The 26,830-nt window shown below is 41.5% G+C and overlaps 1 protein-coding gene across 3 annotated transcripts in view; it reads left to right on the top strand.

Moving 5' to 3' along the window:
- Window positions 1-803: 803 nt before the first annotated feature.
- The window catches only part of LOC111228090 (integrin beta-2-like), a 32,869-nt gene continuing 6,842 nt past the window's right edge, over window positions 804-26,830 (top strand). The window contains exons 1-12 of one of the 3 annotated variants that reach the window (XM_022753896.1): window positions 804-860; window positions 10,678-10,729; window positions 11,190-11,287; window positions 12,417-12,612; window positions 12,769-12,939; window positions 14,614-14,855; window positions 16,689-16,847; window positions 17,393-17,488; window positions 17,582-17,671; window positions 17,791-17,928; window positions 18,959-19,152; window positions 26,434-26,666. In XM_022753896.1, the coding sequence (XP_022609617.1) occupies window positions 10,681-10,729; window positions 11,190-11,287; window positions 12,417-12,612; window positions 12,769-12,939; window positions 14,614-14,855; window positions 16,689-16,847; window positions 17,393-17,488; window positions 17,582-17,671; window positions 17,791-17,928; window positions 18,959-19,152; window positions 26,434-26,666 (1,666 nt within the window). In that variant the 5' untranslated portion in view covers window positions 804-860; window positions 10,678-10,680. Of the gene's footprint in view, window positions 861-6,919; window positions 6,962-9,973; window positions 10,034-10,677; window positions 10,730-11,189; window positions 11,288-12,416; window positions 12,613-12,768; window positions 12,940-14,613; window positions 14,856-16,688; window positions 16,848-17,392; window positions 17,489-17,581; window positions 17,672-17,790; window positions 17,929-18,958; window positions 19,153-26,433; window positions 26,667-26,830 lie in introns of those variants that run through there. The other 2 variants (XM_022753895.1, XM_022753894.1) reach the window with 2 other exon arrangements.

Raw genomic sequence — 26,830 nt, 5'->3', positions numbered from 1 at the left:
TAGAGATGTTCTTGAGATGGAAGAAGCAACAGCAACAGAGGATGTAATGAATACAGGAATGGTGAGATTTAAATGTGTGGCTGCGGAAGCACTGAGGATAGCTTCTGATTTACCCTGGTGGAGTTTGAGGTAATTGCACATCATCCAAGCAGTGATGTCATGTAAGCAATCTGTCAGGTTGGATGGTGGCAAAGTGTCTGTTGGCTTGGTGTGGATGTACAGTTGTGTGTTGTCAGCATAGCAGTGGAGGTTGAGGCCATTTTGACGTATTATGTGTCCAAGAGGTAAAAGGGAGATGATAAATAGTAGTGGCCCAAGAACTGAGCACTGGGGAACACCATGGGAAAGGGGGGACGTGGGAGACCTGAGGCAACTGATGGAAATAAACTGTTCTCTGGATGTCAGGTAGGACCTGGACCAAGATATTGGAGTGCCAGTGTCGCCAGTAGATTTTCTAATCAGTCCAGCAGAGATCTAACAGGATGAGTATTTTGAGGTAACCAGAATCTGCAGAAGAGACGCATTAATGATTTGTGTCAGTAGGGGGCAGAGGGGTCAAGGTTAGTTGTGTACCGCTCATCAACAGAGGAGAAAGCCCTAAAAAGGTCTGTCAAGTCACGTCTGGAGGAGTCACATCAGTCAGACACATCAAGACTGAAGTCCTGATGTTATGAGTCCAGTGTGAGTCAGATAAGTGTCTCATCAGGGTTTGACATCAGACCGGCTCTGTGACACAACCCCTGCTGCTATCTTAAACTCTTTGATTGCGTCACACTTCCTGTCAGGGTGGAGTCTTTGCATCTGCACAGTGCACAATCCTGATCAACTGTCAACCGCAGAACTGCACCTTCCTGTTTCTGGTAAGTCTGCTTTATAAAGAAACAGTTTCATGTTTCTTGTAACCTTGTTTTTTATTGTTGATATTCTTACAACAATCTTATAACTAACACTAATATTCTTTTTAAAAGTCTGATGAAGAACTAAATACACTTTAAAATGTTGCAAACATATTGTGAAGAACTACATTATGTTTCAGTGTCATAGGTTAGTCTTAATATCTGGGTTGCTGCTATTGTGGCTGTCTGGCTGACTCAAAGAGTAGCTTGTTTTTCATTTTTATTTACTGTTTTTATACTTCAGGGATTCTTGAGATCTGAGACAAAACATGTCCACCTGATAAAACACAGTTTTGGGTAAAAAAATGTACATAATATTATATCATACATATAACCAAAAGACTAACCAGGATAATGTCAGCATAACATAATATAATTTCATGTGCTTTTATAAATATTTTTTTATTCTAAATTATATGTGACCAGTGCCTAAAAAAACACTCCTGATGCAAGTTTCATTATGTTACAACAGCTTGAAAAGTATTGTAAAATTAAACATCATAATAGCTATGTGTAAGTAGTTGAGTAAATAATTTCATGAGTATCAAAAGTTACAGTCCAAAAATCATTTGAATGTACTTTCTAATCGATTGAACTTGCTTCCGGAGTTTCTGTTAACACTGTCATACATTTTTAAAAATCCAAAGAAAATCAGAGATTATTGTGGGCAGCTAAAACTCTGAGGACCCCTTTACCATTTCCTTGTTTTTCAACATGCCATGAGACCACTTTAGTTCTGGGAAATTTTCAATATTCTTTTTATTTAATATCTATTTGTTAATAACTTGCGTATCACAACCATAGAGTGTCAACAACCTATGGACTGACTGACTGACTGACTGATTGTCTGACTGTGACTGACTGACTGACTGACTGACTGACTGACTGACTGTAGAACCTGTAGAATAAAAGGCTTGTAGAATATGATACAGGAACTGCAGACATGGACATAAAAACACAACTGGATCAACAAAAGGAGCCAACAAGCTGTCTGTTTAAAGATTTATCTTGAATTTACATGACCTCAACGTGCTTTCTCAAATTAGATGGAATTTTTTTTAATCAGTGATGAAGTCTAGTCGTGGTAAACACAGCAAATATTTCAAACTAAATTAATCTTTATTTGTAAACCTTCAAACACAGACTTCAGATCAGAGCATGGTCTCTGGTGAATAATCTTCTGCCTCATCTTTATCTAACGTCGCCAGACAGGTTCAAACATGGCTGACAGTGGAGGAGTTGGCTGTGATTGGTTTTTCTCTTCTCTTCTCTTTTCAAAACAAAAGAAAGTTCATTCACTGACTACAAGCTCTGATTCAAAGTAAGAGTACTTCATAGAAATGTAGTGGCATAAAAAGAACAATATTTGTCTTTAAGTGTAGTGGAGTAAAAGTCAGATGTTTCCAAAAAAATAATAGTAATACAGACAGAAAATATACTTGAAAAATATACTGGAGTATTTGAATTAGTTTAAGTATAAGCAGTATACTTAAAGAGGTTGTTGACTTTACAACTGGGTTGTACATGCATTGTCTATGGCATCTATGTTTAACTTCCTTGAGATGTAGATCCAAGAAAAGAATAGTTACACATTATGTAATATTTTTTTCATATCTTGATATCACCATATCTTGCAACATTTAAATATTTGTGAGAGTTCAGTTGTCATTTTGAATGAAATATTTTCCTGTTCCTTATAAGTTTGTCACCACCGTCAGTTTTGTCATCACCATTGATGCTTTGTCAACTCCATCAGATTGCCTTTATGTTGTTTTTTTGTTTTATTTGAAGAATATCTGTTTTGTTCCTTCAAGATTATTTGTCTATAAGATAGTTGCATTTCCAAAGTTAATGTGTAATTTTTATGCTTCTGTTTCACCGTTCATTGTGGAGATTAAATACAAAATTGGTTAATCTATATTTAAACTGCAGTCATTAAATCATTGACTAATCTAACTTTTAAAAAGTGACATGATTCATTTAAAAAAACGTGTGTGAAATTAAGAGAACCAAGAAACTGTCAAGGGTCAAAATATCTGTGATAGGTTAATTCAAAATAATTTATAGACATTTCTATGTGTCTGATGTATGGGTTGTCAAATGTAAAAAGTCAGTTAGAATTTTTTAGCTGATAGCCTATATTTTAAATATTTAGCTCCCTTTCCTCGCATTTAGCCAAATTTTCCTCTCATTTGAGACAGAAAATCATGTAAAACCTCATGTTATATGTTATTAACAATGTTTATTTGTGAAAAAAAAAAAAAATCAAGCTTAAGTCTCAATATTAAATCTAAATCGAAATGTTAAATTGAAATCAAAATATCAAATCGAAATCAGAATGTTAAATCTAAATATTATTTCTAAATCTTAATGTTACATCTAAATCTAGATTCTAGATATTTCTGCAGTTTTTGCACTTTGGCTGAGTTTGTCTCAGCCAAAGGATACAATCTCCCCGGTGAGTCATGTAGCTACACCCCCCTCACCTATCCGTCACTACAGACACAGTACCAGAGGAAATACTAGACAAGTACCCCTTGAACCAAGAGAACTTGTTTGGTCTGACGATGGAGAAAAAAAACATACACAAAGGAAGAACTCCTGGCTTTAAAGTATACCAGATATGGAGTTAAACATCCCATACCAACTGAGCTGAAGAAGCCATACTGTGGATGCAGACCCGAGCCTTCATACAAGCCCTGTGTACTGAGGCAGGCTGCAACCACCCGCTCATTCAGGAACTGGACCGTGGAGGTCAGTGAGTGTCTAAAAGACTGTTTTGAGTGCACAGATTGGAATGTACTTTTGAAGTCACATGAAAATGATAAAAGCAAGGACCCTTACCTAATAGAATGGGTGAATGTACCATGGATTACATTAACTTCTGTATGGACACTGTAATACCAGCAAGGACTGTACACTGCTTTCCAAACAACAAATCCTGGATCACCAGTAACATCAAGACCCTCCTCAACCAGAAAAAGGAGGCCTTCAGGGAAGGAGACAGGGAGAAGCTCAGGTGTGTGTGTGGCCCTTTATAACTTAACTTAAAAAAATAAAGTGCGACAATGCAATAAGTTACGATAAAACTGACAACGCCACCCTTTCGTTTTAAAAAAGAGGTAAGGGTACTTTTTTATGCTGCAGTCTGCTGGGGGCAGCAGCATGTCCAACATGAACACAAGGAGACTGGACAAGCTGGTCAAAAAGGCTGGGTCTGTGCTTGGCAGGAGTCTGGACTAACTCAGGACTGTTGAGGAGAGACTGATGCAATGTAAGATTTTGGCCATCTTGGACAATACCAACCATCCTCTCCACAACATTCTGGCAGGACAGAGAAGCAGCTACAGCTGCAGCAAACGTCTCTTCCACTGCACTGCAGAACAGAGAGGTTCAGGAGATCCTTTGTTCCCACTGCCATCACGCTATACAACACCTCAGCCAAAGGAAGTGGACTAATCTAATTATTAATCACATGTATGAATACAGGACTACCTCTATTCTTGCTGTAAAGTGGAATTGCGTGTATTAAAAGCTAGTTCACCAGAGAGCACTGCTGTAATATGGAAAATGTAGCCAGTGGGAATTACGTATCTGGACAAAGAAGAGTTGTTGATGTTGCTATCTGGAGGATACTGCAGTTGTTAGCTAGTTCACCAACCTGTTCTGATATGTGAAAAAATAAACTTCCTCCCTGGTTAAACAGAAGCTTCCAGTGAGCGATAAATAGCGACGAGAATAAAGTTGTTGCAGTGGATTGCCTCGTGGGATAACACGCAAATGTGTAAGAAAAACTGTTGAGTAACTACAAGAAAAAAACAACGGACCATGGATAGGTGGACAACAATTTAACAGGAGTAAATGGCTGCAGCTATGGTGTGAGACACTGCTCCTTTTGATAACCAAACCCAAACATGGGAGAAATATTGTGAAGTTCTCCACCATTTCTTTGAAGCTAATGCGATAACGGATGCAAGTCGGCAGAAAGCCATTTTTCTCAGTTCAGTGGGCTTACAGTCTTATTAGGAATCTAGTCAGCCCTGTGAAACCGGGAGACAAGACATTTGATGAGCTTGTGAAGCTGTTGAAGGACCATTTTAACAGCAAACCCAGTGAAATTGTGCAGCGCTATAAATTGCTAGGAAGCTTTGAGAATCAGTCATGTCATATGTGGCTGTACTGAGGAAATTAGCACAAGTTATCAGAAATGCTCAAGACAGACTAATCTGTTGGATTGCAGACGACTGCATACAGCACTGAGAGACGACAAGCAAGGATGTGAAAGATATACAGTCGCTGGAGGCTATACAGATGCATGCAAGGGCCCCCCAGGCAGTTCACAAAATGTCAAGGCAGAGCCTGAGTAAGCACCATCATAAGGCTTGCTACAGGTGTGGGAGTGAGCAGCACAGGGCTGGGGACTATAAGTTCATTAATGAAATCTGTCACAAGTGTGGTAAGACTGGCCATATTCAGAAAGTGTGCAGGTCAAAATGTTCAGCGAGCACAGTAAAACCTAAAGAGGGCGGAGTGCAGCTGACAAATAAGAAAGTGACAACTCAGGGTGCAAACTATGTTAGCCAAGGGGAAGACAAAACACCGGACATAGACATAGATGAGGTCATGTTCACATTGTACAAACTGGAGGGGATAGACATACCAGCAGAAGAGCCATTTATAGAGACACTGACTGTTAATGAAACTGAAATGCAGTTTGAAGTGGACTCAGGATATGGGGTAACAGTAGTGAACCACTCTATGTACAGAGGTCCCAAAACTACAGCCATGCAGAATGAGACTTAGAACATATACAGGACATAGGGTAAATGTTTTGGGAGCAGCCATGGTCAAGTGCAGAGTAGAGAGATAACAAAAAATCTACCTGTGGTAGTTTTGACAGGGACAGGCCCTAGTCTAGTTGGTGGGGGTGGATCAAAAGACTAGGTTTACAGTAGAGACCAGAACGCATAAAATCCACCAGGTCAAGAGAGACACCCTAAAGTAGGAGTCTCAAACTCAACTTACCTAGGGGCCGCTGGAGGTAGAGTCTGGGTGAGGCTGGGCCACATCAAGTATTCCACAAAAAAAGGGTTTCAAGTATTCCAAAAAAAAAAGTACAACTGATCCAATCTTCTCAATCTTAACAAGTCAGAACATGCAGAACATGAACAGTTCTTCAGAACATAGGCTTCATTTACTTCCTCCTACTCCTTGCTGCCAGAGACTTGGCAGCGCTTCCTCTCACACAGCTGAGCCACATTTGGCTTGAGGGAGGAAGCAACTGAGACCCTCAGTATGGCTTTAAGATGCTTATCTTTAAGTTTGGACCTGAACTTTGACTTATGCCTGTAACATGCAATGTTTGATGAACTTGCCGTCTTTGAATGGCTTTCCTGCCTTAGCAATCATCTCACTCACCACGTAGCTAGCTTTGACAGCCGCTTCACTCTCTTTGCTTGCTTTCTTGAAAAGATCTTGTTGCCTCAGTAGACATGTTTTAAGTTTGGCGACCCGGTCCTCTCGCTCATCTCCCAGGTATTTTGCATACTCCTCAGCATGTTTAGTTGAGTAATGACGTCTGATGTTATACTCCTTGTGCACCGCGACTTTATCCGTGCATATTAGACACTTTGGGATGCCCCTGTGCTCAACAAAAAAATATTCCGTCTCCCACTTCTCCTGAAATTGTCTGCTCATCGCCAACTTTTCTCTTCGCAGCAGGTTTTGAAAAAGACATGACTGGGACTAACAAAAACCGTATAGCACTAGGTGACAGGATATATTTTCCCTCGGTGACCCAAACATGTTACAAGTGACCAATTGCTAATTCGCATTGTTGTCACGAGCCTGAGCTACGGTAACCCACAAGTGTTAAAAAATATAAAACGCCCAGATGCATGTGAGAAAAAACGCGCGGGCCGCACTAACACAAAGCTTTGATTTCAGGCAGGGGGCCACAAGATATTGTTCCAGGGGCCGCAATTGGCCCGCGGGCTGCGAGTCTGAGACCCCTGCCCTAAAGGAAGTAGTTGGGGAGCATGAGGAGGTTTTCAAGGAGGAACAAGGTAGGTTCAAAGGCCCCCCAGCTAAGATATATATGGAAAAGGAAGCAACCCCCAGATTTTTTAAAGCCAGACCTGTCCCATATGCAATGAGAGGAAGAGGCTTGAGGCTGAACTCGACCGTCTCCTAGCCCAGGAGGTAACTGAACTTGAAATATGCAGAGTGGGCAGCGCCAGTGGTTCCTGTCCTCAAACGAGATAACTCAGCAAGGCTGTGCAGAGACTACAAACTGACTGTAAATCAGGTGTCAAAACCTAGTAACCTAGTAAGTATCCAATTCCCAGAGTTGAGGACTTGTTTACCAGCCTGTCAGGAGGACAGACATTCACAAAACTAGATCTGAGCCACACATATCACAAATTCCTTTGGATGAGGATGCAAAAAAGTACATGACTGTAAACGCACACAAAGGCTTGTTCACATACAAGCTGCTACAATTTGGAGTGTCAACTAGCCCATCTAGCCTATCAACTATCCTATCTTTCAAGTGGCTAAAGGGGCTGGTCTCTCGCTGAAGAGGACAAAGTGCTCATTCATGAGTGAAGAGGTGATGTTTCTAGGTCACAAAGTGGATGCAACAGGACTACATCCAGTTCAACCAATCAAGGAGGCGCCTACACCTTCAAATATGACAGAGCTAAAGGCATATCTCAGACTGTAAAATTACAATAACAGGTTTCTGCCAGGTCTGTCAACTGTCCTTGCTGCAGTGCACAAGCTGCCACAAAGAGACACAAAAATAATTGTGTTATCATGTGATGCATCACCATACAGAGTCGGTGCAGTGCTGTCACATCAGATTCCAGACGGAACTGAAAGACCAATTGGAGTTACATCACGGACTCTTAATGCAGCAGAGAAAAACTACTCACAGCTGGATAAAGAAGGACTGGCAGTGATGTTTGGAATCAAATGCTTTTGCAAGTACATTTATGGAAAGAAGTTCACCATAGTGACAGATTACAAGCCCTTGTTCTCACTTTTCAGTGAGGTGCGAGCAGTACCACAAATGGCATCTCCCAGGATCCAGACATGGGTTGTGTACAAAGAGGGAAAATATCACAACAATGCATATGCACTGACCTGCCTGCCCTTACCAGAGAAACCAGACCTAGAAGTGCTAGAAGAGAGGGTTCTCATGCTGTAGAGGAGTGCCTCGGAGCTGAGCACCCGTGGCACTAATGATAATGATATAAGAAATAATTAAAATACAAATCAAATTAAATTCCATGTTTAACAAGTATGAGATGTGATATCAATATAATATGGAAAAAATGGTTTTGTGACAGTTTGTGAATCTATATGAAGCTAAATGAGGAAGACGAGCTTCTTGTTTTCTGGGAGGAAGTTGACAGAATTAACAACTGACTGACACATTTTCGAGAAGAGGGATTTTCAATTTGGTTTCTGAGCACAGGACTGTGTCATCACATAATGTGAATTATACATTTTCAGTTTAAGATGTTTTATTGACAATCAACTCATGTCGTGTATGCGTGTGTGTGTGTTGTTGATTTATATATTTATATAATTGGTCAACATTGTAATGTGTGAAATGTAGCTGTACATTCATTATGCTCATTGTGTCTACACAGCAGGTGACATGGGTCTGTGTGACAATATACAGTAATCCTACTGTAACATTTACATTGACACATGCTGCTGATTTATTCTGTTAAAACAGGAGATAAACTCTGCCCATGTGACATCAACTCATAGAAAAACATTAACTAACATAGACAAACATGAACAAACATAAACAAACAAACATAAACAAGCATGAAAACCATAAACAAACACAAATAAACATAAGGCTCTCTTCCTCTACACACACACACACACACATGAAGCACATTAAATATTGATATTATGTTATTAATACACACATGATGGGTATGGTAAAGGCAGATGTTTGGCCTTATGGATTTTCTGTTTATCATTTCATTTACATCTATCACTTCATCTGTCTTTTCACTGACCATTCAGTCTAATTGTTCCTCTGTACAGTTATAGTTGCAGACTCTCTTCACCTCCCTGCACTAGTATTTGAGTCTGATTCATTTGATAAAAACACACAAACACAATAAACACCATTTAAGATGAATATGACTGATAACATTATTATCTATTTATTTAATTATCAAAAACCTTTAATAAAGACCAACACAGTTCTATATAAACAGCTGGCTTAAGTTATCCACAGAATAAAAGCTGATCTGCCGTAAAATTCAGGAGCTAACACTAGCCACCTGCAGAACAAAGAGTTTTAAAACATGTGATTTAGGATTTAGACAGTTTATAGCAGTAGTTGTTGGCAGTGAACATGTTCAGACAGTTCTGGATCAGGCAGTTCAGAGATGTTACTTGTGTTACTTCCTGTTTGTTATTTCCTACCCTGAATTCACAGTCTGCACCAGAAACAACTCTGAGACCATCATAAATATTACTGTGTGTGCATAATACTGTTGAGAAGACATGTGTGAAGTTGTGGGTTAACAGTGCAGGTGAAGTTGTGCCTAATGAAAAATCAAATAAGATAGAACTTTATTCAGTCTCAGACTGTTGTGGGTAGTGAGAACAGTGGGCACAGAGGTCAGTGAGTGGAGACAGACAGTGTCACATGTTGACTCTAGTCATTGTGCTGCACCACAGTATCTGCTGTTATGTTCAAACCCAGTAACTGTGACAGCTGCTACCTCTATATCTACCAACCCTCATCCTCATCTGATGACCTGTTGTGTGTTGTCCTCAGTGTGGGTGTGGTTCTATGTATATAGATATATATTACATAGACACCTTATTGTTCCTCATATTAGAAAGCAGAAATGTGTTGTTGACCCAACATTGCACTATGCACTTCTACCTTTTATGGTGTTGATATAGTGTGTGACTGTGCACAGGAAACTGTGTTCATACCCAGCATCAGTTGTGAGTGTGATCTGTGGTGGGTGGAGGTTTCACACATATCAGCTGAATGACATGTTCACAGCTCCCTGTCTGCAGCTCTGAGACCTTTCACACCCTATCATCAGATGTTCTGTAGCCACTCATTACAGGTTCACCAGCTTACAGGGGTAAGGTTTTATTTTCTAATTAAACTGAACTCTTAATTGAACTCTTGTACTCTGATGATGTTTGATGAACTGTCAGTGTGCACCAGTTTCTACAGGTTTACAACTCATAACCAGTTGTTGTAGAAAATTACCATGTTGAATTTTAGCACGTTAGTATTTCAGTACCTGCAAATAGACACAGACAGGAGGAGACAAACAGACACAGGCAGGCAGTATGTTACATCATCAGTTTTAGGGTGATTGATGGAGCTGATGTTCCTGATGGTTTCATTGTGAGAACAATAACAATGGACTGGACTGTCTGGTAGACCCTGTCAATCATTTACACCAAAAACACAAGGTCCAGGCTCCATCCTCCTCTTAGTGCCTTTGTTGGTTTTTGATTGGTGGTGAGTATTTGTGCCCTATGAACTTCACATCATCAACTGTGTTTTGTCAGAAATGGAAGATTAGTTTGTCACTGTTCTGTGGATATACAACTTGATCCATGCAGGATCACTCTACCCCAACTCTACCAAGTATCAAAGTCAACCTGACCAAGACCTGATGTCTTCAAGTTTTCAGAGTAAATGAAGTATGTGTTGTTCCAATCCCCTCTTTTTAATTCTGCTGAATGTTGCTCTGTCTTTGTTTTGTGTCATCAGGAAATGGATCAGTGTTTGCTGTTTCTCCTGCTGCTGCTGATGGGCAGTGAGGGTAAGCTTTCACACACAATATGAAGCAGGTATATGTGATTGACTGGTTAGGAGCCAGGGTCTCACACAGGGGCCTCGGTCTTAAAGATCTAAGAGCTGGTGAGAGAAGAGAAAATTGACAATGTGGTCTGAGAAGCTTCCACCTCACAGCAGTGTTCGTATTGAGAGTCAGTCTGCTCTGAACTGATGAAGACTGAAACTCAGTCTCAGACCAACAACAAACCATGCCAGACTTATCAATATCAATACCAATAGGTTTTATTATTAAAGAAGCTAATGTGTGATCAGTGATCGATGAAGTGAATCATCATTAATCAGCTTTATCTGACAAACACTTGTTTTCACTCTGTTACTGACACTAGCATTGGTACTCAGGACAGGACTTAGTACCTGAACTACAATTGTAAATCTGCCCAGCCCTACAGTGTGTGTTGTACGGAGGTTGTGGTCTTGTTTTGCAGGATTGGGTCAACCAGAGGAAGTGTGCTCAAAGTCGGTGATCAACTCGTGTAATGACTGCATCAAATCTGGACCGTACTGTGTGTGGTGCCAAGACCTGGTGAGAAACAGACTTCATGTAAAATCTGTGTGCGTTCCTGCTCAGGGTTTATAGTGACAGCTGGTACAGTGTTAGACACCTGGTCAACAGGTAGGTGATGAAGAACAGGCCAGTCACTGTCTCCCTTAGCTGATGCTGCTGGTTTCACATCAACACAACAGGTGGATGAAGGCAGCAGTCACCACACAACTCAGTATCATCACTCTCAGAGTGCTGGACCTGATTCTGTCTGGATCCCATATGAACAGAGCTCTGACAGTTTATTCAAATGTCCATCAGTTCTAACACAATCAGAGCTCTGTGACATCCACACACTGGAAAATAAAGATGGACGTCGCCTCTTTTGACATCATCCACAGATTTTTGAAGAGCAGTTTTGAAGCTCAGAGTGAGCTGCTCCACTGTCGGCATCTTGGCAGTGTCTGACTCCACCCCTAGTTCCCAGCTATTTATTTTGTCAAGCACTAATACTGTGAATATTGTCCATGTACTGCAGCGTCAAGTCTCCTGCTCATTTATCTCAGAACAGAAAGGACCAGGGCTCTCATTTATTTATTTACTTGGTTTATGGCTTAAATTAGACATTTATAATGCAAACTCAACTTCCTGCACATTTACTTTCTGTGTTGACAAGAAGACATCAGTACCACAACAGAGTCATGCAATCCTCATTTCCATCCTTGATCTATTTTAAATCCTCCTGTACATGTCTTTAATGACAAGTCTTCCAGTGGATCAGTGCACATGTTGTCTTCTTTGTCTGTAACACTTTTTATCTGAAAAACCTGCTGAAAGTGTTGGTGATGTCACAGAACAGGTAGTACAGGTAATTCCACCAATGACAACCTGTAACCATAGTGATGACTGGAAATGATTGCAGTATACAAACAGTATTGAAGTGTTTCCAGCAGAGTGATGAGTTTGGCTTATCAATGGATCTAGTGGTGAAGAAATGGATATTATACTAAATATATCCTGACCATCATAGTACATTTGGACAGGTGGTATTTTGTAACTTGCTTAAACAGAATAACAGGAGGTAACAGTGACAACAACATACATGAGTGAACATAATATATTTTCAGAATAAAAGGACCATTGTTATATCTTCTTATGTGTTTTTGTACAGAATTTCACAAAAGCAGGTGAACAGGAAGCTGCTCGCTGTGACACCAGAGCTCAGCTGACAGCGAGAGGCTGCGAAAAAATCATCTCCCCCACCAACACACTGACCATTGACAGGAATGATGCACTGGCTGAGTCTTTCATCCAGCAGGAGCCAGTCCAGCTGACACCTCAGAAGATCACTCTGAATCTGCGCCCCGGTCAGTCGAATCAGTTAATGCTAAGCTTTCACACTTTTAGGTTCCTGAGTGAAACCAGAAACCTGTGCTGCTACAGCATCCAGATTTGTTCTCATGTTTTTCATGATCGTCTCTCATCATTTGATTCATGAGTTTGTTTTTTTCTTGTGTGTGCAGGGCTTTCTCAAACATTCACCGTCTCCTTTAAGAGAGTTCAGGGTTACCCAGTTGATCTGTACTATCTGATGGACCTGTCCTACTCCATGAAAGATGACCTGGAAAAAGTGAAAGAACTGGGACAAGATCTTTTTGCAGCTCTGAGAAGAATCACTCAGCATGCTCAAATAGGTAACAAGGCTCTAATCTCAAAATTTATTATTGTGTTATACTTTAGAATACACCCGCAATTTACTTACATATCCTTTACATATCACAGTGCCTGTTGGTGATCGACACCAGGACATATACAGTGGGGTCCCAAAGTCTGTGTGAAATGTTGAATGGGATAGTGATCTCAGACTTTGGAAACCCACTGTATGTGTCTCAAATCAGATATTTCAGTCAGTGAACTCACATGCAGTACACTGTGTACACAGTACACACAGTGGTGTAGTGCGTGAATTTTAACAGAGTAGTATTGCCTCAAATCAAACACAGCTGTCCCCTGGAAATGACTGTCACAAAAATGACCACCAAAATTTCCATGACTTAAAAATGAATTAAAAATTTTACTTTCCTGTGTGCCCCCCTGCACCAAAAACGTGTCCTCCTTCCTTGGTTGCTGTTTCCACAAGTGTGAAAACATGTTGGTGCCCCCCCCTCCCCCCCTCCCTCCACCCCCCCTCTCTGCATAGCCAAGATGGTGACCATTGGGAGTGAGAAGTGTCCATTGTTTACACTCACCTATTTTGAGTGAACCATCTGGGTACTTGTAGTTCACGGCATGTTGTTGTACATGTTAGTGTGAACACACTGTTGCACTCAAAACAGTAAGTGTGAGCATGGATGTACGTGAATTGAGACACGCAGCGCTGTCCCTAAATAATCTTCCCTCACTCCCCAGGGTCCTAAAGGCCTCTCCTTTACACATGAAGTGACTGATCTTCAGCAGCCACATTTATAATGTTATTTCAGAGGCTGCCATAGACTCATAGAGGCTGCTGTAGACTCATAGAGGTCACTGTAGACTCATAGAGGCTGCCATAGACAGAGAGGCTGATGAAGACTCATAAGCCGCATTTTGACCAAAAAGTACCTGGAACTTTACCTGGTACTTTTCTTCAGGAACTATAAGGTTCCTGTGGTCCATTGTTGTCTGCGTTTCCACCGCGGCCTAAAGTCCCGAGAAGATTATGCAAAATTATTACTTGACATTACATTATTCAGAGCTCTTTGAGGACATAACATGAACGAAAATACGGGACAAATGGCATCCCATATGTATTCAATACAAGACGCAACATTTTATTTTCAAATACAGGACGATCCCGTATTATATGTGATGGGTGGCAACCCTAGCCACTCTGGTTGTTGTGGTCCTTTATTTTGTTGAAGGCCTGTTTCAGTTTTTTTACCTTCTCCCAGACCTGTTTCACAGTGTGGAAAATGTGTTTGCTCACTCGGTGCTCACTCGACCAGTCACAAATGTTCAGCACTGCAAACCACACCCCCCAAAGTTTTTGAATGCTTGGAAAGTACTACCCCGCGACCAGGGACTTTTTTAGGGATCGATCAATTACCCCAGAACTAAATTTAGACCCTGGTTCGTGGTGGAAATGTGCATAGTTCCCCAAAAGGTTCCTGGTTCCTGGGGAAAGTTCCTGCAGTGGAAACATGGTTACAGAGGCTGCCGTAGACTCCTATAGTAGAATCACAGGAAGCAGCCTCTCCCTCCTCTCTTTGTCTTTGTCACTAAAACAGCACACACACACATATGTATATATGTGACATATCTGTCAGTGTTCTGAAATATCTGATAACGTTACCTTATGAAAACACTAACAGCTGTTTCTATGATGACAGGGTTCGGTGCCTTTGTTGATAAGACAGTCCTTCCTTACACCAACACCAACAAAGAGAAACTGGAGAAGCCATGTGATGAGGATGACCAGCAGTGTCAGCCTGCCTTCGGCTACAGACACGTGCTCAGTCTGACTCCAGACAAGAATGAGTTTAACAGTAAAGTGAGCACGCAGTTCATCTCTGGGAACCTGGACTCTCCTGAGGGGAGTCTAGATGCCATGATGCAGGCTGCTGTATGTGGGGTAAGAGATGACTATGCACTGTGAGTATTTAGAACAGATTGAATCTAGAAAAGCCATTCAAGTTGAAATACCGAATGAAGTGGTTCAAACTGTCTTTAACAGGCTGTATGAGCCTGGTAACTGTACCAGCTGTGAACCACTACAGTAAGGTCAGAAAACAAATGACTCTCGACAGTCACTCTCCTGAGGTCTCACACTGGTGTCAGCCTTGAGCTCTGAGGATATACATTGTACCATAGCCTAATGAAGTCTGGTGAAAACTTAACAAGTGCCTGACTGTCTGAAAAGGAGGGTCTCACTGAGTGATAGTTGATAAGTGATTTCGATATGAACTATCAAATCATCTGCTGATCCAGAGCTGCTCAGTCATGGCTTCATCCTCCTCATCAAAGAGTCAGAGGAGGTCCAGTTTTACTTCTTCATGACTCCTGTGCGACACCAGACAAAATAATAAAAGTGCTGCAGGACCTGCAGCAATTGAGCCTATAGACTCCTCTGGATGGTGTAGCGATGGTGCAGCCTGTGTGAAACAGACAGAGGAAACATGGATATTAAAAACTGACAAGAGGTGAAAGTCATGAGTTTATGTGGAAAAGAAAAGCATAAGGAGCTGATTCTACATTTAGTAAACAAGTGTAGTGCTGCTCAGATTGTGTTAAATCAGCAGCTAAAGCCTTTTAAGGTTTGTGTGGTGAAGGTCTAAATATGGAAAAAGTCAATGCTGACTTGAAATATACAGAGGGCGAAAACACAATCTTCCCCTGACCTAGTGGCCTAAACCTGACAGGAGGGATGTAGTCAGGGTTTTTCCTGTCACATTTTGTGCCGCCTCCGCCTCCCGAAAAAAAACTCTAGTAGACCTACTTGTTTTCTCTGTACTTAGTGGATTCGACGCTTGTAACTGCATTTTTGACTGTATGCCACTACGGCAATGTAGTGGCACTTTATCGTAATCCGTTCATCAGGCAGAGCCATCCGAAAGAAGAATACGAATGCGCTGGATTTTCTGCTTGCAGAAGGAGGCGGCGACCTTTTGAGGCTCTTCAAATAAGTGAATATTATCTCTTTTTACACCCAAGCACACCCAGCTTCTTGAAGAGTTTCTAAATTCGTCCTAAATAATGTTACATTCCATCGTGTATGTTTTTTTGTTTTTTTTTGCAGAAATGTCTCAAATCACAGTTTATTTTAAAAGAGTTTGCGAGGAGGAGAATTGCAAGGACAGGTGAAACAGTGCAGAGTGCAGACATCATTAGTTCTTCTAATGTGGGAAAAAAATGGTAATTCATGTTACTGATGAGATACGGTTAATGTGTCAAGACTGACAGTAGGCTTAGTTCTCAGCCACAAGTGGAAGGTACCGGTGGAGGAGAAGATCAGAGCGCGAGAGAGGAGTCAAAGGAGAGTACCAAGTCTTCAGGAGTGTGTTAATGAGTGTATTAAAGCCGACGTTGATGGTGATTTTAACATCACTTATTATTCATCTTCACAGATGTTCTCAAAAGCATAGAGTGAGTGGCTTTGACCCACAGTGGCTGGAGAGATAATGATAATGAAAACAGAAATATTGCGACACCCCACCCCCACTCCCCGGTCGTACGGCTTAGTACCACCCACGCCTAATTTTCCTAATTTTCGGCCAGGAAAAACCCTGGTAGTAGATGAACTCTGGTCACCCAGCCGTCTGCCCTAACATGCTTACAGCAAAGTGATTGCAACAGGAATTATTTTTATGTTAGATTTGTGAGATATAAAGGTATTTTTAAAAGTTTTTTAGCCAATAAGATTTGTTTGTTTTAACTTGCTGAAATGGTTCTAACACATGTTGTTTAGGATAAAATAGGATGGAGGAACAGCAGCACTCGGCTGATCGTCCTAACCACTGATGCAGGATTCCACATGGCCGGAGATGGAAAACTGGCTGGTATCCTGGAGCCCAATGATGAACAGTGCTACATGGAAAACAACCTTTACACCAAGGGTAGTGAGATGGTGAGTGTAGAATCACAGGAGGGAAGCCACTGTCAAATGGGTTGCAGTGCCATGTTATTATAACTTAAGGGAAAAGTCAATGACTGTTTATAAAGATGGACGACGTGTCTACGTGTCCTCCCTCTGTACAAGAGTGAGGGTGATCAGGGGTTGGAGCCCATACAACTGCTCAACCCAATCGCAAATCAATCACAGCTGTCAATCATAAGATCACACTACTTAACTAATTAAAACCAATTAAAAACAAACTCTTGAACATCAGCATGATATGAACTACAGACTCCATCTTCAGGCGCATGTTTCATCCACTAACATGGAGGGGGCGGGGTTTATGACCTTAACTGCAGCCAGGGGGAGATGGAGATGTTTTGGAAATCACTTTTTGGAGCTGTAATGTCACCTATCTTTAAACACAGTCACTGGGAAAAGGTTCTTCTCACTGCCTCCAAAAGGTTTTGTTGAAAAGCAGCCATGTGAGTTTGGTTCAGCGGTTATCAAGACATGTCACATGAACACTGGGTTTAACATCTGACTGCTGTGTGCAGGACTACCCGTCTGTCGGACAACTAGCTGTGCAGCTGGAAAAAAGTAATATCCAGCCGATATTTGCAGTGACAAAAAATGTGGAGTCTGTGTACAAGGTAAATAAAATGTACCTCTCATTTCTCTGTTTACGTATAGGACACATGGTGTATTTACTCTGACTTTTCATTTCACCTCATGTTTTATCCCAGAAACTCTCTAAAATGATTCCAAAATCAGAGGTGGGAGTTCTGACGTCAGATTCCAATAATGTTGTCCAGTTGATTGAAACTGCCTACAATGTAAGTTGTTGTCTGTCAGTGACACATTTAGCCTCTTTTCTCTTTTTGTGTATTTTTTAAACTGACCTTTTTCCTCATCATTTCTTTTGTCTTCTTCTTTGCTGTGTGATGCATGACAGCGGCTGTCCTCCAAAGTGACTTTGACCCATGACAATCTGCCTGACAATGTCAGAATTGTCTACACCCCAATATGTGATAAACCAGTAAAAGGACGGGACAGCGAAGGGGTTTGTGATGATGTGGTCGTGGGACACAAGGTCAGTTCAAGTTTCTTTAAGCTTTTCATTGTGATGTTCATGTATTCACACAGTTCTTCTTACATCGGTTTCAGTTTTATCTGTTTATATCATGCTCACCATGTCTACATTGTGGTTCTCATTAAAAAGTCATCCATCCATTGTCCATCCACATGCTGGTCCAATTCCTGGTGGCACTAGACTAAGCTAGCCCAGACATCCCTCTCCCTAGCCCCCTCCTCCAGCTCTTCCAAAGAGATGGTGTCTTAGCTCCTCCCCCTGTCAGCCATGTGAGGGAAACTCATTTCACCCACTTCAGCTGGAAACCTCATTCTTTCAGTCCCTTCTCAAGGCTCATGACTGTGAGTGAGACTTGGAAAGTAGATGGACAGGTAAATCAAGACTTTAGAGGCTCAGCTGCCGCTTTTTCACAACAGTCCTGTACAACAGCTTTAATGCTGAAGCAGCATCACTCTGGAGGTGTTTTTGCCTCTTACCGAGAGTCAGAAAGAAGACCCCAACATACTTAAACACTATCACTTTAGGTAGTAACTCACCCCCAAGGTGAATTGGTCCTTTCTGACGGGCCCAAATGGACAAATCTGACAGCAGCAGAACAGCAACATCTGCCACAAGCAGAGATGCACCTTGGCTTCCAGCTGGAGGTTTTGTCCAAGTGGCAGGGAGGGGGAAGCTGGAGTCTGGAGATGGTTGGGTTGTCTTGGTCCACATGTCTCTTCAATGTTGTGAGGCAGTTAAAGAAACTGTCTGTGCAGACCATGGTGGTGGTCCTCACTTTTTTTTAAAAGGGACTATAGGTTGTGCGTCTCCTGTGGAAAGATAAGGCCGGTCACTGGACGAGAGGATCCAGCTGACTGTCAGACCTCAGTGTCAGGAGGAAGTCCAGTGCACTGAATGTTAACACAAGACCGGATGTGAATATCTCAGTTTGATCTTTGGATGAAAATGTTTAGTTTTTTGTGTAGAATGTAAAAATGTAAAATTGTATGAAACCTGTGTCTGACTCCTCAACCCCAACTGCCCTCTCCAGATCTCTTTTAATGTCACCGTGACCGCAATCTCATGTTTGGAGAAGGACACATCTTTCACTATCAGACCCCTGGGCATAAAGGACACACTGACAGTGAGCTTATCTACAGAGTGTGAGTGTGAATGTATGAACCCCACTGACCAAGAACACAAACACTGCTCAGGGAAGGGAAGAGTCAACTGTGGTATTTGCAGGTAAGATTTACTGCCTGCCTGCCTGTCAGTGCACCACAAGATAGTCATTTCATAAAACAGTATTTGTTGGTTGTATTCATGCGTCAATGGGTATTTGGTGGCCTTATACTGCATGTGCATCTAAAATAAATTCTTATTCTAGCTTCCTCTAAGAAGCTCTGTCTCCACTGGGAACATGTCGGCTGTTCAGACCAGTAAAATGACCTGAGAGTAAACCTGTCTCTGTCAACAGCAAACAAATATGTCAATTATGATACTGAAGTTACATTTTTCTCAACAAGTAGTAGCCTATAAAAAATACTAATAATGAGGTTAGGAATATTATTAAATATTATTATTAACATTCCTAACCTCAATTCAAAGGTTGAATGGGGAATTGTTTCTTCTCTTGATCTCTTGAAATGATGAGGTCTATGTAGGGTTTCCCCTCAGAAATTGATGAAGTGGTAGCACCCAAATTTAAATGCCTTAAGATGTTCAAAATTGGCGTGTCAACACAGCATTTTCTGTCTTCTCAAGACATGGAAATTTAACATCTTAAGGCAGACGTCAAAATAGACATTTTGGACAAATCCGCGTTCCTTACCAGGGGTATGACCTGGAGAAGCTGAGAAAGGTTCAGCTTATGTAAAGTGTCCTATGATGCACAGGAGCAACATCTGGTCAACCAGTTGCACTTGTTTTAATTCTCTCAGGAAAAGTGTCTCCGCTGTTTACTGCTGCAGATCAACTATGTCAGAGAACCTCAACAATAGGGGAAATCAATCATGGTGGCCAATAGAAAGTAGGGCTGAACGATTTGCAAAAAAAACATACTGTAATTAATTCGTCAGATATTGTGATATGAGTCATGATTTCAGTGAGTGGTGATTTTTTATTTTCACTAAAAAAATATAAAATGATGATGGTGTGATTTTTGTTGGTCTTGTACCAAACAAACATGTTTCCTTTATATCTGGAGAATATGATCTGGAAACCGGGCCATCTCTGTTGCATAACAATGCTTCTGGACCTTTGACCTGTGATTGGGATATCGCTCTTGGCCATGTTTGGAAAGCTATTGTGGCACAGGCAGGGAGCGCACAGACGGGTTTCCAGGAAGACTTGTTCCTGGATCACGCAGGACAGGCAGCCACGTACTTAGTCACCTCCTTCCTATTTGATGGCCCCAAAACGTCTGCCGAATCACAAAGAGGGTTCAGCTGGATGTCAGGATGACAGGACAAGAGAGATGCGTGGGCCCAGTGAATGATCTGAGAGTGAGGATCAGGGGGAACAAACAGCTTCCAGAACCTGATAACCCTGATTAGCGTCCTGCACTTTATGTTCAATTTCCCAGGTAACAGCTCCAACAAAACTCAATGGGGATAGAATGGGAGTGCTGACCTTTGGTTCAGAATCAGAGGAAAACAGTCTTGATAAAGCATCACGCTCAACATTTTTAGAACCAAGATGATAGGAGAGATTAAAGTTGAATCTATCAAAGAATAGTTTCCACCTGGCCTGTCTGGCGTTCCGTCCCTTAGCTGACCTCAGGTACTACAGATTCTTATGATCCGTCCACACCAAAAAAGGTTGCTTCACCCCCCCTAGTCAGTGTCTCCACTCCTCTAGAGCAACCTTGATGGCCAACAACTCATGATTGCCAACATCATAATTTCTCTCAGCAGGGGACATTTTTCTGGACAGAAAGGTGCAGGGATGTAATTTATTGTCTTTTACTGACCTCCGGGCCAAGATGGTTCTAATCCGAAGATCTGAGGCATCAACCTCCACCACAAACTGGCGAGAGGGGTCTGGCAAGTTTCAGCTTCTGGGAAGCAGTCTCAGCCTGTGGACTCCAGGAGAACTGAGACTTGGAGGATGTTTAAGCCAGCAAAGGGGCAGAAATGGAACTGAAATGATTAATGAACTTTATATAAAAGTTTGCAAACCCCAGGACGCATTGGACCTCCTTCCTGTTGGAAGGGGTCAGCCAGTTAGTGACAGCGCTAACCTTCTCTGGATCCATCCTCTGGATCCATCGTCACAGCAACAATAAATCCCAGGAATGAAACTGTGGAGACATGGAACTCACATTTCTCTGCCTTGATGTACAGCTGTTGGTTCAAGAGCCCTTGCAGGACCTGTCTAATGTGTTGCAGGACCTGTCTAATGTGTTGCAGGACCTGTCTAATGTGTACATAATTCACTAGAACCTTGAACACAGCTGGAGCATAGTCCAAATGGCATGACAAGGTACTCACAGTGACCACTAGGAGTGTTAAATGCGGGCTTCCATTCATCCCCCTCCTTTATCCTAACTAGGTGATAGGCATTACGTAGAGATTTTTGAATACCTTACAACCCTTCAAAAGTTTGAAGCCAGAGGAAATTAAAGGGAGGGGGTACCTGATTTTAAATGGTGATGTCATCAAGGCCTCTGTAGTCATTAAGGCCTCTGTAGTCAATGCAGGGTCTTAGGGTCTTGTCTTTCTTGTGCACAAAGAAGAAACCAGCATCAGCTGGGGAGGAGGATGGGCAGTTGATTCCTGCTGCCAATGCTGAGTCGATATAATCTTTCATTGCTTGCGTCTCGGGGCCAGAAAGGAAGCACAGACTCCCTTTGGGAGAAGTGCCACGCAGCAAATCTATGACACAGTCATATGGGCATTGAGGAAGAAGGGAGGTGGCCTTGGACTGGTTGAAAACCTCCTTAAGATCCATGTAACAGTAGTGCACATTGGAGAGATCTGGGAAGTCAGCCTCAGAGGCAGGAGGTTCAGGGGAACCTATAACATGAGCGGAGTTAGCAGGAGAAACTGGCTCAATAGGGGAAGTAGCAGGTAACACAGAGTCTGATCTTATCAGGGAAACAGCGATGTTTGCAATCTGCTCCCCAAACCTTGACTTTGCCTGTGGACCAGTCTATGTGTGGGTTATGGTCAATGAGCCAAGGATAACTCAGAATCAGGGAATGTAGGGGGGCCTGATAAAGATGAAAACAGAGCTCTTCTGCGTGAGAGTCAGTGAAGGTGAGTATAACTGGAGGTGTGTGGTAAATGACTTTACAGAGTAAGCGACATCCAGAGTGCTGGCATCAATGGGCTTAGGCAGAGGCAGAGAGGGCAGCTTTAATTCTCTAGCCAACTTGTAATCCATGAAGTTAGGATCAGCTCCGGAATCCACAAGGACTGGGTGGCTTTGAGATAGAGAGGAGGATGTAAGAGACACCATGGGAAGCAAACAGGCTGACCGAGTTCAATGATGTTCTGCTCATCAGTTTGCTCTGATTCCCAGATGCGCCCTTCGTCTTCACTGGACAGCTGATTAGGGAATGTCCAAGCTGAGCGCAGTAGATGCCTCCTAACTGCCTTCATCCATGCGTTGTTGATCTCCTCAGGGGAAATCCTTGTTCTCCCAATCTGCGTGGGTTCCTCAGAGGATGTAGAGAGAGGAGAGTCCCCAGGAGACAGATACTACCTGATTGTTGTTTCCACTGGGAAAGCAACAAGCCTTTTCACGTTCAAATAGTCTTTTTATCAATTTTGGAGGCTAAAGCAATTAGGGGGTGGAGTTCAGTGGGCAGGTCCAGGGGGGCCAGATGGTTTTTTTACAGTATCTGATAATCTATTGAGGAAAGCATCGGACAGGGCAGATTCATTCCAGCTACTTTCAGCTGCCAAACTACGAAACACAATGGCATAATCAGTAACACATCACAGCAATGAGGGACCTGGCACTTCCCGACCTGGTGACGTCACTTGGAAAATCTGGAAGAAAGTCTTTATGAACTGTTGCAGTGAATTACAGATTGCTGATCTCCTGTTCCATTCAGCTGTGGCCCAAGCCTCAGCTCTACCAGACAGGTGGGAAATAATGTAGGCAATCTTGGAACGATCAATGGGAAATGAGGAAGCTTGAAATTCAAAATGTAACTCACACTGCTTAAGGAATGCTCTGCAGTCACCTGAGTCACCGGAGAAATGCTCTGGTTTAGACAGAGGTCACTGGAAACAGAAAGTGTTTGGAGCCTCTGCATTTGCTCAAAACCAAAAGCAGACAAAAGATTCCCTTGCTGCTCAGCCATCTCTCTCATTTCATGTCTGAGAACTGCTCCTCCTGGAAATGTGTTCTCTGTCCTTGGGCTTGCAGAGCTTTGCAAAGTGTTTCCAGGTCTGCAGAGTCCATAGTATGGCCAGATCTTGTTATCAGGCACAAACTAATAATGGACCCACAAAGCAGACTGCAGGCAGGAACAAGTTCAAGGGTTTTAATCAGTCACAGGTCGGTACAAAGATAATCAGTCAAACAGGTAAAGGTATCCAAATCGGCAGGCAAAAGGTAGATAATAAACAAAAACAAAGGTTGAAGCACATTAGGAACACTATCTGAAAAGGCTGGAACTCTCACACTAAGGCAAAGAAGATCTGGCACAGAAGGAAGGGAAGACACAGACTAAATACACTAGGAGAGGGAAGACAATGAGACATAGGTGCAACACATTAGGGCGGGGGAGGCAATCACACAGGTGGAACATTGACAGGAAGTAGATCTGAAACAGGACGAGGTAAATGACCAAAATAAAACAGGAAACATGAATATTGAAAATAAAAGAACATGACCTTATGTGGCAGGACAGAGTGTGACAACAAACCAATAAACCAACAAACCGACAAACCAATAAACCAAGAAAACCAATAAACCTATGAACCAAGAAAACCAATGAACCAACAAAGAAACCAATGAACAAACAAACCAATGAACTGACAAACCAACGGACAAACAAACCAATGAACTGACAAACCAACAAACAAATGAACCAACAAACTAATAAACCAACAAACCAAGAAAACCAATGAACTGACAAACCAACGAACAAACAAATCAATGAACTGATAAAACAACAAATAAATGAACCAACAAATCAATGAACTAACAAACCAATGGACTGACCAACCAATGAACCAACAAACCATCAACCAACAAACCAAGGAACCAACCACAGACAAACCAACAAACCAGTGAACTGACAAACCAATGAACTAACAAACCAATGAACAAACAAACCAATGAACTGACAAACTAATGAACGAATAATTCAATGAACTGATAAACCAACAAACCAACGCACAAACAAACCAATGAACCAATGAACCAACAAACTGACAAACCAACAAAACAAAAAACCGACAAAACAATGAACCAACAAAACAACAAACCAACAAACAAACCAATGAACCAGCAAACCAAGAAAACCAGAAAACCGATGAACCAACAAACCAGTGAACCAACAAACCAACAAACTAACAAACCAACAAACCAATGAACTGACAAACCAATGAACCAACAGACCATCAAACTATCAACCAAGAAAATTAATGAACCAACAAACCAATGAGCCAATAAACCAACAAACATAGAAACCAATGAACAAAGAAACCAATGAACTGACAAACCAACGAACAAAGAAACCAATGAATTGACAAACCAACAAACCAAGAAAACCAACAAACCAACAAACCATTGAACTAACAAACCAATGAACCAACAAACAAACAAACCAAATAATTGACAAACCAACAAACCAAGAAAACCAACAAACCAACAAACCATTGAACTAACAAACCAATGAACCAACAAACAAACAAACCAAATAATTGACAAACCAACAAACAAATGAACCAACAAACCAATAAACCAATGAACTGACAAAACAAGAAAACCAACACACCAACAAACCATTGAACTGACAAACCAATGGACTGACAAACCAATGAACCAACAAACCAATGAATCAACAAACCATCGACCAAGAAAGCCAACAAATCAATGAACCAAGGAACCAACAAACCATCAACCAAGAAAACCAACGAACCAATGAACCAACAGACAAAGAAACCAATGAACTGACAAACAAACAAACCATCAAACTATGAACCAAGAAAACAAATGAACCAAAAAACCAACACACCAACAAACCATTGAACTGACAAACCAATGACCTAACAAACCAATGAACTGACAAACCAACAAACCAAGAAAACCAACAAACCAACAAACCATTGAACTAACAAACCAATGAACCAACAAACAAACAAACCAAATAATTGACAAACCAACAAACCAATAAACCAATGAACTGACAAAACAAGAAAACCAACACACCAACAAACCATTGAACTGACAAACCAATGAACTGACAAACCAACGAAGCAAGAAACAAACAAACCAATGAACCAACAAACCATCAACCAAGAAACAAACAAACCAATGAACCAACAAACCATATACCAAGAAACCAACTAACCAACAAACCAATGAACTGACAAACCAACCAATGAACTAATGAATAAACCAGTGAACTGACAAACCAATGAACTGATAAACCAACAAATAAATGAACCAACAAACCAACAAATCAATAAACCCATATACCAACGAACCGATAAACCAACAAACCAAGAAAACCAATGAACCAACAAACCAACCACAGACAAATGAACAAACCAGTGAACTGACAAACCAACAAACCAACGAACAAACAAACCAATGACCTGACAAACCAATGAACTGACAAACCAATGAACAAACAAATCAACAAACCATCAACCAAGAAAATCAATGAACCAACCATCCAACAAACTGACGAAATGACAAAACAACAAACCAAGGAAACAACAAACAAACAAACCAATGAACCAACAAACCAAGGAAACCAGAAAACCGATGAAACGACAAACCAATTAACCAACAAACCATCAAACTACCAACCAAGAAAACCAATGAACCAACAAACCAATGAACCAATGAATCAATAAACCAACGAACCAAGAAAACCGACAAACCAATGAACAGACAAAACAACGAACCAACAAACCAACGAACCAGCAAACAAACAAACCAATGAAACAACAAACCATCAAACCGTCAATACAAGAAAACCAACAAACCAATGAACCAACAAACCAAAGCAAATGTAAACTTGCAAAATAAATGTAAACAAATGTGTGAAGTGTGATTTCAGCATTTTGGTAAATATGCTTTATTTGTTTTCTTTGTTTTCTTTACTGGTATCAGTCTCATTTCTTCATTTATGCACCTGGAGTCAGGAAGTAGTTAGCCTAGCTTTGCACAGAGACTGGAAGCAGGGGAAGCTAGCCAGATTTTTTAAGATTACTGAAAAAATGAAGAAGGTGACATATAAGAAAATTAGGAAATGTCTCTTGTAGAGGGAGGGATGCTCTTCACTCTTTTACAAATTGTAGGTTTAATGGCCCTCTCTAACCTGTCCTCATTCAGCTGCAAGGAAGGCTTCGTTGGTCAGTTATGCGAGTGTGCCATTGGCGACAAAGACGAGCGCTCCCTCCGGGCATCCTGTCAGAGGCAGAATGGCACCGAGTGTGAGGGTCGAGGAGACTGTGTGTGTGGCAGGTGCCAGTGCCACAGGACAGAGAGTGGAACCAGTTACCATGGTGACTTCTGCGAGTGTGATGATGAACACTGTGAGAAGTTCCAGAATAAACTGTGTGGAGGTAGAGTTTCAGTCATTTGCTAATTATCTGCATTGTAAAGTCTTTTTTACATCAACATTTAAGTGATACAAATATTTCTCACCAAAACACATGAAATATGGGTTGAATTAATTTTCTACCTCAGAAACACATCTTTTATATTTTGAAACCTTGTTCAAATTCAT

The sequence above is a fragment of the Seriola dumerili genome, unplaced genomic scaffold (genome assembly GCF_002260705.1).
Source record: "Seriola dumerili isolate Sdu_G_001 unplaced genomic scaffold, Sdu_1.0 BDQW01000200.1, whole genome shotgun sequence".
NCBI lineage: Eukaryota > Metazoa > Chordata > Actinopteri > Carangiformes > Carangidae > Seriola > Seriola dumerili.
Note: the sequence above shows the minus strand (reverse complement) of the source record. Positions and strands in the feature narration are given on the sequence as shown.